Source organism: Myotis yumanensis, unplaced genomic scaffold, assembly GCF_028538775.1.
Source record: "Myotis yumanensis isolate MYYU_CA2020_CCGP unplaced genomic scaffold, mMyoYum1.0.hap1 SCAF_10, whole genome shotgun sequence".
NCBI lineage: Eukaryota > Metazoa > Chordata > Mammalia > Chiroptera > Vespertilionidae > Myotis > Myotis yumanensis.
The window spans coordinates 30,967,182-30,979,879 of NW_027223761.1; the positions used below are offsets into that span (position 1 = coordinate 30,967,182).

The following is a 12,698-nucleotide window of genomic DNA, read 5'->3' on the forward strand; positions in this document are numbered from 1 at the left end:
CTTCCTAGATTCTAGAAATGAAGAATTGCTCAGTGTCATTCAACTAAAATCTAAAGCTTATAACTGAGCACAAAATTTAGATAAATTCTCCAGCTGGTATCATTGCCCCCTTAGACTGGCAGCTAGGAATACATGTTCCCTTCTGTATACCCTTTGCTATGCCTCTCTCTATTTAACAGAATTTGTAGTAGTTAAATTTCAGATTTTTTTATAAGTTCAAATGAATGATGACCAAATTATTTTAGATAATAGTCATTTTTAGGAAGGATGGCTAATGATATATATTTGTATTAGTTAACTAATCTGTATTATCAAATACAATGAAATTAAACTCTTTTTTTCCCCTCAGTTATGAAAAATACTACTTGGTATGTTCCCTGTCTCACAATGGAAAAGACCTTTTTAAACCTATTCAATCAAAGAAGGTTGGCACTTATAAGAATTTCTTCTATCTTATTAAATGGGATGAACTGTAAGTGAAATTTCTGGCTTTTTATGTTTTTTTAGTATAACCTGTTTACTTTTTTTCCATGTATGCATCCTAGTTTTTATTTTATTTCAATTTTCATTAAAATCTATAAAATGCTTACTGACATCTTAAAGTCTCTTCTAGATATGATTCTATAGAACAGACTGAAATTCTGATTTCAAAAATCTGCAATACTCTTTTATATCTACATGGTGTTAAATTGCAGAAATACGCCATTCTTCCTAGACTTTGTCAAGTTAAAAGTACTATAAATTTATGAGTAATTCTAGAAAGGTGGTATGTTATAACATTGTTTAGTTTGGTATTTATTCTATAACACTGTATATGAAGCCTTGTTTTTGGTTAACAGATAAAATGAAATTATCTTGAGTCCATGTACAAGATGATATTTGCACTGTTAATATTTTTTAAATATTGTTTAGGGAAATGCTTTTCATTACTTAGGCAGATAGGCCATTGCAGAGCTTTTTATTTTTTATTCTGCATTTATTAAATGTTTTCCTATTCTCCTATTTTTTTTAATTATAAAAATAACACATGTCTGTGAAACTAATCCTATAAAACAAAATGCATATAGGTGAAAAGTGTCACTTTCTTTTCAACACTTAACCATCTCACGGCTCCTCAAGGTGACTACAACCGACCTTATGTGTCCTTTTAGACAAAAAAACAAAACAAAACAAAACAAAAACACCAAAAATATTGGTAAACATACATATGTCTGTTTGTGTACATAGGTGCACACATATATCCTGAATCAGAAATACTCATATTTATCTACTTTTTCCTAAAGGAAATAAAAATGACTATTATTTTGCCTAGAAATTAGCATTGCAAGTCTTGAGTAAAGGTGCTATCAAATTTTTGAAGAAATAAATGCTATATATTTGAAATTTTAATAAAATCTGTCTAAGCTTTTTAATAGTATGGGTTAGCCAAGCTTGCTACTTAAGTAAAGGAGACTCAGGATTAAAGATTATTTGATACATCAAATAAAATAACTAAAATTATCATTTTCATTAAAGAGTTAATCTTCATGTTTGACCTAATTTGTTTTTTTCTATTAATACTTTTTCCTCCCCATAGAATTATTTTTCCCATCCAGATATCACAATTGCCATTAGAATCACTTCTTCACCTTACTCTTTTTGGAATTTTAAATCAGAGCAGTGGAAGTTCCCCTGATTCTAATAAGCAGAGAAAGGGGCCAGAAGCTTTGGGCAAAGTTTCTTTACCTCTTTTTGATTTTAAACGGTAAGTGTTACTGAGTTGTGATGGTGAGTTATGTGGACACATCTGCAGTCTCAAAATTGACTAGAGAACAGGGTGGGAAATTATGACAAACATGAGATAATGAGCTGCCTCAAATTTTTCAATAAAAGGAATGTCAGATCAGAGGAAACCAAAGTTATTCTACTATGGTTTGATCATATCTATATGGGTATTCAAAGGAGTGTTTGTCACTCATTGTTTAGGAGAAAATCGGCAGTCAGTTCACTGTCATTTTGTGCAAACACTGTATTATTAACATAATATTTGTGGTCTTTTAGGTATCCTTGATATTACAAAAACAATTCCACTTTCCTCTTCTCATCCCTATCCCATACTTGTCAAAATTTCAGGGAGTTTACAACTGAACATTATTCCCATCTCTTTCCCTGTCCACCTGACTGATCTATCCTTACTGTTATGGGCCCCTGGCCTTTAATCACCAAAGGTTCTACATGGGTACAAAAACTTAGAGGAAAAGAATTCCTTAAAGCTTTGTGTCTACCAACAGTCAGTAGGAATAGTGTAATCAACCTGACTTTTCAGCTGACAATTTTAATTATGTTTTAAGTAACAATATGTTTCATGAGATCAAGAGTCTTCCAAAATGAAAAAAATCAATTAAATGAAGTTTGAGATATGTTTCATACAATACATGGTAAAATTTTGGAGAGCGATAATGCATGTTAGCATATTAAAGCAGTAAGCAGATGGCATTAAGTTTGAGACTTTGCCAAGCAGTGTAATCAGTCTGGGTAATGTTAGTACTTAATGTTAAAAAAAGACTCAGAAATTAAGAGGAAAGATGATTTTACGTTAATGCATACACCAAAACAAAGTGTCAGTTATTTAGTTCAGTTAATGTGCTATAGTATGGTAATCAAAAATCCTGGTCTTGAAATTATTTTTAAATATTTTATATTAAGGTGCAACGTGCATACAACCTGATGAAGTCATGGAAGCCAAGTGACTTAGAGGCATTTCGGTCAGCCTCAATAACAAATGAGTTCTTAACTCATATTTTAAATAAACAGAATCAAGCATTTAACTTGCCTTTCCTTTACAGTTATATCTCAGGGTTACAAGATAATTGATGTGAGAATATGCTTTATAGAAACATTTCAGCTAATCATTGCAGAGGGAATGGTAGAATATCACAATTTTGCAACTCTTACTGAAATAATTTAGGTCAGGGTTAGATTTAGGTCAGTGTCAGCACTATTGATATTTTGGGCCACATAATTGTTGTTGTGGGAGATTGTCCTGTGTATGTAGGATGTTTGGCAGCATCCTTGGCTTCTGCCCACTAGATGCAGTAGCACCCCATTTGCCAACTGAAAATGTCTTCAGACATTGCCAGATGTATACTGGGGACAAAAATCACTCTTGGTTGAGAACCGTTGATTTAAGTAGTGATTATGAATGCCTGCTTAAAACGATTAAGTGATTACCTTTTCTGGAACTTTATAATGGACTAGAGGCCCAGTGCACAAAAATTTGTGCACTCGGGGTGGAGAGGGGGTCCCTCAGCCCTGCCTGTGCCCTCTCGCAGTCTGGGACCCCTCAGGAGATAACGACCTGCTGGCTTAGGCCTGCTCCTGGGTGGCAGAGGGCAGGCCCAATCCCTAGGTGCAGGCCCTGGTCGGGCTCAGAGCAGGGCCGATTGGGGAGTTGGGGCGCCACCCCCTGTCATGCACAGAGCAGGGCAGATCGGGAGGTTGTGATGCCACCCCTAGTCACGCTCAGGGTAGGGCCGATTGGGGGGTTGGGGCACCGCCCTCTGTCACACTCAAGGCAGGGTCGATAGGGAAGTTGCGGCGCCACCCCCTGCCACGCACAGAGCAGGGCCGATCAGGGGGTTGGGGCGCTGCCCCCTGTCACACACAGAGCAGGGCCCATCAGGGGTTTGGGGAGCTCCCCCTTGTCATGCACAGAGCAGGGCTAATCAGGGGTTTTGGGAGCTCCCCACTGTCATGCACAGAGCAGGGCCGATCAGGGGGTTGGGGAGCTGCCCCCCGTCACACACAGAGCAGGGCCAATAGGGGGGGGGGGGGTAGTTGAGGTGCCACACCCTGTCACACTCAGGGCAGGGCCGATGGGGAGGTTATGGCTCTACCCCGTCTCACATAGAGCAGGGCCCATGGGGGGCGGGGGGGTTGGGGTGCTGCCCTCTATCACCCACAGAGCAGGGCCGATCAGGGGGTTGGGGCGCTGCCCCCTGTCACACACAGAGTCGCAGGACAATCAGGGGTTTGGGCGCTGCCCCCTGTCACGCTGATCCTGGTGCCGGGAGGCCTCGCGGCTCTGCTGATCCCGCCTGGCAGGGTCACAGATCCGGGTCCCAGACCGCAGACAGCCTTGCCTGCTGCCGCCTGCCTTCAGTGTGCAAATTAGCCGCCATCTTGTTGCTTCAGGGTGGGGGTCCCCACTGGGGTGCCTGGCCAGTCTGGGTGAGGGGTTGAGGGTCGTTTTCAGGCTGGTGGGCGACTGAAGCTCCAAACCTCTCCTTTTTTTCTTTTTTTTTTTATTCTGGCATTTATTTACCTTCTATGGCTGTCACTGGAGCTGAGAGCCGGTTTTCTCTCTGAGGCTCGACTGAAAGCAGGTTTCTGGCCTTTGTTTTCTGTATTCGAAACAATGTTGCGACTCCAGCTCTGAGATCCCGGCTGACTGACAGGAGGTTTCTGGAGTTTTGTTTACCTTCTATAAATGTTACTATGTTTCCAACTGAAGCTCAGAGGCCGGCAGGGAACGTTGGAGTCCACAGCAAGCAAGCCTCCTGTTAGCTTCCAGCTGCCTGGCTGCCGGCCGCCATCTTGGCTGACAGTTAATTTGCATAAGGATATGCTGATTAGCCAATGGGAAGGGTAGCGGTCGTATGCCAATTACCATGTTTCTCTTTTATTAGTGTAGATGATTTAGATTGAAAGCATCTAAATAAACTGATTATATTAACCCCACAGAAAGAAAAATAAATCAAGCATTTGTGCCTCTATAGTTGAGGCAATAGGAAGTAGTATACAATCCCATCTAGAGTATTAAGTATTCTTGCCAGATAACTACACATGAATCAGGTCAAGCCTCTCTAGATCTAACTACTACTTACATCAATGTGAGAGAGACACTTCGATTGGTTGCCTCCTGCTCGCACCCCAACCAGGCCGGGAATCGAACCCTCAACCCTTTGGTCTGTGAGCCAGTGCTCTAACCACTGAGCTAAGGCCAGGGCTACTACTTTACTACAGAAAATATAGGAGATAAAGGAACATGGTAAATGACCAGAGTAATGCAATTAGTAAAATCCAGGATAAGGAAAATTCTCAGAACAAAAGACCTAGTTTCTTCAACAAACAGCAGGAGGGGAAAAGATAGAAAGAATGTATAGATTAAAACAAGAATTGGCAAACTTTATGTAAAGGGGACCAGATAGAAGTAATTTAGGCTTTGCAGGTCATGTGGTCTCTGTCACAAAGGCAAAAGCAGTGATAGACAGTATGTAAGTGAATGTGTGGCTTTGTTATAAATTAGAAGCCTGATGCACGAAATTTGTGCACGGGGTGGGGAGGGGGTTCCCTCAGCCCAGCCTGCACCCTCTCCAATCCAGGAACCCTCGGTGGATGTCCAGTCGGACATCCCTCTTGCAGTCTGGGACTGCTGGCTCCTAACTGCTCGCCTGCCTGCCTGCCTGATCGCCCCTAACCACCTCTGCCTGCCGACCTGATCACCCCTAACAGCCTCTGCCTGCTGGCCTGATTGCCCCTAACTGCCCTGCCCTGCTGGCCTGATCACCCCTAACTGCCCTCCCCTACCGGCCTGATCGCCCCCAACTGCCCTCGCCTGCCGGCCTGATCACCCCTAACTGCCCTCCCCTGCTGGCCTGATCTCCCCTAACCACCTCTGCCTCAGCCCCTGCCACTATGGCTTTGTCCAGAAGGATGTCTGGAAGATGTCCGGTCTAATTAGCATGTTACCCTTTTATTAGTATAGAAGTTTATTAATGAAACCAGGTGATAGGCTGAAGTTTTGTTGATCCTTGTATTAAAAGATACTTAAAAAGACATATCAACCACATGCAAGTGTTGCTTGGATTCTTATTCGAACAAACCAACTATAAAAAGAACTTTGAGACAATCGGGAAATTTGAATACTAGATAACTGATTATTTTAAGTAGTTATTGTTAATTATTATAGGAATGGTAATGGTATTGTACTTATTTTATAAATTTATTGGGGTGACATTGGTCAACATGAACATACAGGTTTCAGGTGTGAGTTTCTATGTTATAAGATCTGTATATTGCACCATGTGCCCACCACCCAAAGATTATACTTATTTTTTTTAAAAAACTGTTTATCATTTTGAGATATATAAAAGTATCTACAGATGAAATAATGTGATAGCAATTTACCTTAAAGTAACCTACTTGGGGATGAGAGTGGTTCTAAAAAAAACAGAATATAATGTGTCGAAGATTTAAAGGTTAACCTGTAAGAGAAAACATTAGGACTAGAGTCTAGCTTTGGAAAGGATATTTGCTATTTTAATAAAATGAACAAAGTTTAATGAAGTTTGTAGTTTTCTGCTTTTATATATATCTCATGTTAGCTTTCAGATATTTCTTCTGTGTAAAGATACATCAATATCTTCATTGCCATAAACTGGTTGTCTCAGGCAAATGTCAGCATACTACAGCCTCCTGCCTGCTTTTTATAAATACAGTATTGTTAGAATACAGTGCACATATTTATTTATATGTCGTTCATGGCTACCTTGCACTATAATTGCAGAGTTGAATCTCTGCAACAAAGATTGCCCAGAAAGCTCAGAGTATTTACTGTCTGGCTCTTTAGAGGTAAAGTTTGCTGACCCCTGGTCCAGGGCACCGATAAAACTTCTCAAATGATTGGTGCTGTCACAAGTAGGTACTGGTTTTTGGGCATATGTTTTTGTTCTTTATGATAAAAGTCAGGGAGCAGCTCTGTAATCCAAATTTCCTTTGTAGATGATCTTCAAAGACTGTCTTTCACCCTCCTATTTATAGAATTGTTTTGAGGACAGTGTGTTCTGTTTTATCCTCAATTCCTCCTTAGATATGTTCATTCTCTTTTCCTTGATTCTAATCCCCACACTTTAACTGATTTACCTAAAGATTAGTACACTATGGAAAGTGATTCCTCCTGATATGTTTTTAAAGTGGACATTCTTTTTATACAGAAGATGATTCAAAAATGTTTGAATACTAACATTTCAAATTCATTACTATGTGTTGTGAGTTTTGAATTAATTTTTAAAATGCAAACCACAGTATTCTTCTATCTACATTGTGTAGGTTTTTAACATGTGGAACTAAGCTTCTATATCTTTGGACTTCATCACATATAACTCCTATTCCTGGAACAACCCCCAAAAAAGGATATGTGATGGAAAGAATAGTGTTACAGGTAATGGTACTTATTTTTTTTTTAATCCTCACCACAAGGTATGTTTGTTGACTTTAGAGGATAATGCTACTTCTTGATATGTGGAGAGGTTTACATTTAAATTTCTTTATAAAAAGTGTATGTATACCATGGTTTGGGTTGTTATTAGAGAAGCCTAATCTATCTTTAAGTGTCAGTAAATCACTTCTTATTTCTGAGAAATAGTAAAATATACCCTTGTACCCATCCCAAGCAATATATGTGCTATTGAGGATTACCAACAATGGTAATCACTTTCAGCAAAAGGACATTGACTTAATATACAATCTAAAATTCACCCCGATGGCTAAGAAAAAACAATTTTTTCAAAGACAAATAAGTTAATGTGGTAAATATGTGTTCTATTCGGCTGTAATTTGATCAACTTCTATTAAATTTTTAAGGTTGATTTTCCTTCTCCAACATTTGATATCATTTATACCACTCCTCAAGTCGACCGAAATGTTATACAGCAACACAACTTAGAAACATTAGGAAATGATATAAAAGGGAAACTTCTTGATATTCTTCACAAAGACTCATCACTTGGGTATGCTCCTTTGATTCTGTTTTGCCTGGTTATCTCTTACAATGTAAAGCTCAAGTTAATGGTGTATAAAGTGCTCCGATTTAGTTCATGATTTAGCAATATTTTTGGCAACAGTTTTCTATATCTGTTTTTAATTATATAAAAAGATTACATGACTACATCAAACTTCAGAAATTTGTACAGGTCCAACTTTTTACATGATCAAAAGATAAACAACAGATAGGGACCTATATTTACAGTAAATAGCAATAGATTAATTTTCTTTTTTTGTAAAAGAATAGTTTATTGTTTTTTAGAGAGAGTAACAACCATCCGCTGCCTCCACAACCTGGGCATGTGCCCTAGACCAGGAATTGAACTGGCAATCTTTTGGTGCGCAGAACTATGCCCAACCAACTGAACCACACTGGCCAGGGCTAGATTAATTTTCGTAATGTATAAAGAATCTTTTCATACCAGTATAAAAACAAACAACTCAGTTGTAAATTAGACAAAGAATATTAATAGGTAATTCTTTAGAAAAGAAATACAGTGTCTTTTTAAACATCTAAAAAGATGTCAACCTCTCAGTATGCAGAGAGGTTTAAATTTAAGTTTAATCAAGGAAATTTAATACAAGATACCATTTCATATACATCAAATTGTTGAAAATTAAAATGTCCTATCATAGAAAGTGTTGATGAAGATACAGAAAAGGGATTATATTGTTGGCAGAATTCTCAAAAGCTTTTGGAGCAATTTGGCAAAATCTAGCAGTGGTCGGCAAACTGCGGCTTGGCAAACTGCGGCTCGCGGTATTAAGGTCACAATGTGTATAGCCTGTGACCTACCAATTCCATTTCCAGTTAGTTATATATCTTAGAGGAAAGAAACCTTTTTGTATTTACTTATGGAGACAAGGATGCTCATTGCAGTATGCATTTGAATTATTGTAAAACTGATAGGAAATGTCCATCAATGGGGGTCAAATTATGGTACATTTATCCAACAGAGCACCATGTAACTACTAAAAATGAAGTTATAGCTATGTACTAATGTGTCAGATATGTTAAATGAAGAAAGCAAGGACCAGAATAGTGTATATAGTATGTTACCATTGAAGAAAAAAGATCTACATACACCTATGTATATGCTTCTATACAAATGGACTCTGGAAGAATATACAAGCATAGGCAGTTGCTACTGGTAGGGGAATTAGAAGAAGGGAGACCTACTGTGTACTTTTTTCAATATTTGAAATTTTTTCAGTATTCCACATGATATGAATACATTTCAGTGCATGTATTATATATACAAGCGGAGATGGATGGGTAGTAAAATAGTGAAATCATTCATTCACATAAACATTTGTTATTAAGGTTAAATTAGAATCTCCAAAACAAATCTTTCTCTTTTTAAATATTCCTCAATTGAGCTATATAATCAACTTCTAAAATTTTATAATAGCATTTGTGTGTTACATGGCATTTCATTTTACTTGTATAAAATGGATAAAATCCTTGCTCATAAGGTGGATTTTGCTTATCAACTGATTTCTATTGCATGGCATCTGATTAGAGCTTAATAAATACTTATTGTACTGAATTATCCTTCATTTTTGTAACTGAGACTCTTTTATTAAGTCAAAATGATTTCTTTCTGTTCCCCAAATTAGGGTAAATTAGTGGTGTTTATTGTACATTGTGTTTTTCTATCCCAAATTAGTATTAATGATTCCACCAAGAAGTGGCTGCCCTAAAATGAATAAATTTCTTCTTTGCATTTTAAACCGTTGAAACTATAACTATTATTATGATATCATTGAGGAGTAATTTAGTTCTGTTATGTATGCAGACTTTCTAAAGAAGACAAAGCTTTTTTGTGGGAGAAACGTTATTATTGCCTCAAACATCCAAATTGTCTTCCTAAAATACTAGCAAGTGCCCCAAACTGGAAATGGGTTAATCTTGCCAAAATTTACTCATTGCTTCAGCAGTGGCCTCCATTAGACCCACTGACTGCATTGGAGCTTCTTGATTCGAAGTAAGTCAACTATGAATGAATTTATTTGCTTTATTTTATTGTTAATTTTTTCAGTAAAGTATTATGTTGCAGGAATACTTCCCTTTGTTTTAACATGAAAGCAATTCAATATAATATAAATGTGTAAATGTGTATTTCTACTAACATACCTTTTCATTGAGGTTATTAAAAAGGCATGTCATATTTAAAACTAACCTAAAGAGAGAATACGGTAAATTGAGAATAAGGTAAATTTAGAATAATTTGTTACATTTTTATGATGTGGGCCAAAGTTAATTTTCATAAGCTTAAAGTTTCTAAACCAGTCCCTTAATAAAATTTGTATAGCATGGTAAGATTTTCTTCCTAAAAAAAGAAGAAACACATTGCTTTTGAATAAAGAGCTGTTTGAGCATTCATTGTCAAGAATAGATTGAGATTGTGTTTTCAGGAAATATAGCTTCATTAGAAAGAAGTTACGGTCAAATCTTGATTTTAGTGATACTTTTCTAGATTTGCTGATCAGGAAGTGAGGTCCCAAGCTGTGGCCTGGATGGAGGCTATTAGTGATGATGAGCTGACAGATCTTCTTCCACAGTTTGTACAGGTGTGTTTTTTACTCCGTTTCCTACTCTCCCTACTCTTTCCCCGGTTTTTATGAGTAGGGAACTTGCTGAGGGATTCCCTTTTCTGTTTGGATAAAAAGTACTTCTGTAGTGGGAATGTTGAGGTGCATTACATTTGGAGTTAGTGTGAATTTTGTTTCTACTATTGTCAGCTGCTCCACTAGAAGAAAAAAAAAAATTCACTAGAAGAAAAAAAAAATTCATATATATATATATATATATACACACACACATATATATGTATTTTTTTAATAAGTTTTTGATTTTTAAGGAAAGAAAGGAAAGGAAGAGAGAAATAAACATCAACTGGCTGCCTCCTGCATACCCCCTACTGAGAATCAAGCCTGCAACCTGGTCATGCTCCCTGATCAGGAATTGAACCCGTGCATAAGATGGTTTTCAGTCCACTGAACCACACCAGCCTAGCTGTACCTGGATTTTTAATTGTTTGACTTTTTAGATTCTCAGAACAAATTAAACTTAAACTTTTCTTTTTCTTTCCTGGCCATTTAAATATAGCTAATGAAAGTAATTCCCAGGTCTGTACTTTTCTGCTTGATTTTATTAATTTAGCCTAAGTTAATTTATGTTTCATTTTTATCAGTATCATCTTTCATCAACAAGAATAAACTTTATATAATTTCTTTTTTGATAATTTTATCCTAACAGTGTAGTATGGGTTTGACCATTAGTAATTCTTATTTTTTTTATGTGTAGGCTTTGAAATATGAAATTTATTTGAACAGTTCATTAGTACGCTTCCTTCTGTCCAGGGCATTGGGAAATATACAGATTGCACACAATTTATACTGGTAAGATTTACGTTTTCTTTAGTACTTTATTTCCACTCCTAGTATTTATACTCTGATAGTCTAAATAGTATGGCCAGATCACTTACTATGGAACTAGATGTTTTATAAAGGCATTATTATAAAGAAGCTAAATGTTTATGTTCTTAGAAATAAAACAACAAAAACCAAACTCTCTATTATAAAGATATTTGGCATGTTAGAGCTCTATGATAATGAATGAATTTTTACTTATATGGCTTAAAATAAATTTCTAGATAACTAAAATTGAACCTGTTGAATTGATTTTTGAGAGATGTTCATCCAGTTTTCAGAAGTGGCTGACAAATATTTGCTCTGTTAGGCTCCTCAAGGATGCCCTGCATGATGCACAGTTTGGTGCCCGATATGAACATGTTTTGGGTGCTCTCCTCTCAGTAGGAGGAAAAGGACTCAGAGAAGAACTCTTGAAGCAGACAAAACTTGTGCAGCTTTTAGGAGGAGTAGCAGAAAAAGTAAAGCAGGCTAGTGGATCAGCCAGACAGGTATGTACCCATAAGAGGGAACATAAATATTCTGATATTAAAGGATCTTTCCATGCTGATAAGTGAAGTTGTCATTCTTTGTCAGTAAACATTCAGTAGAACTCTTAACTTCATGTATGCTCTTCGGGGCAGATGAGTTTAAAGGTTGTTTAAAATCTTTAGGAAAAGATTTCACAACCTAAATAAGAAAATCAGTGCTTTTTAATTCCCATGCTTATTAATTCCTTTCTGGTTAAAATTGTTCTTTTGAGTTTTTCCAATTATTTTGCTTTTTAACTTTTGTAACTGTAAAAATAATGAAACTATGACTGGGTGCCAATGTTTAAAAAATCCAAATAATGAAGAAGTTTATAGAATAAAGAAATTAAGACTTTTTCAGATTTTTTTTTCTCCTTGTAGTTATCTATTTTTCAGTTTGCTGTGTTTCCTTCTTGATCTTTTTTTTTTATTTACACATATATACACTTAAGTATATATAAAATTTGGGGGGGGTTAAAAACATTTTTACAAAAATATGTGTATATGTTGTTGTTGAGGTGAATTTTGCATAACATAAAATTCACTATTTAACCATTTTAAAGTGTGATTCATTGACTTTTAGTACATTCTCAGTGTTGTACAATCACCAACACAATCTGGTTCCAGGACATTTTCATGTACCCACTGACCACTCACTCCTCATATGGCATGAGATAAGGGTCCAACTTCATTCTTTTACATGTGGTTATCCAGTTGTCCTAGCACCATTTGTTAAAAAGACTATTCTTTTTCCATTGAATGAGCTCAGCATAGTTTTGAAAATCAGTTGACCATAGGTAAATGGGTTTAATTCTGAACTCTCAATTTTGGTCCATTGATCTATATGGCTGTCCTTATGCCATACTGTTTTCATTACTGTAGCTTTGTCATATGTTTTGAAATCAGAAAATATGAGTTCTCCAACTTTGTTCTTTTTCAAGATTGTTTTAG

The 12,698-nt window shown here is 36.6% G+C and overlaps 1 protein-coding gene across 1 annotated transcript in view; it reads left to right on the forward strand.

Moving 5' to 3' along the window:
* Nucleotides 1–12,698, forward strand: part of PIK3C2A (phosphatidylinositol-4-phosphate 3-kinase catalytic subunit type 2 alpha) — a 105,309-nt gene that overhangs the window by 71,156 nt on the left and 21,455 nt on the right. The window contains exons 12-19 of the mRNA XM_070428233.1: nt 350–472; nt 1,577–1,744; nt 7,090–7,201; nt 7,624–7,769; nt 9,603–9,791; nt 10,284–10,377; nt 11,114–11,208; nt 11,549–11,729. Coding sequence (XP_070284334.1) covers nt 350–472; nt 1,577–1,744; nt 7,090–7,201; nt 7,624–7,769; nt 9,603–9,791; nt 10,284–10,377; nt 11,114–11,208; nt 11,549–11,729 — 1,108 coding nt within the window. The remainder of the gene's footprint in view (nt 1–349; nt 473–1,576; nt 1,745–7,089; nt 7,202–7,623; nt 7,770–9,602; nt 9,792–10,283; nt 10,378–11,113; nt 11,209–11,548; nt 11,730–12,698) is intronic.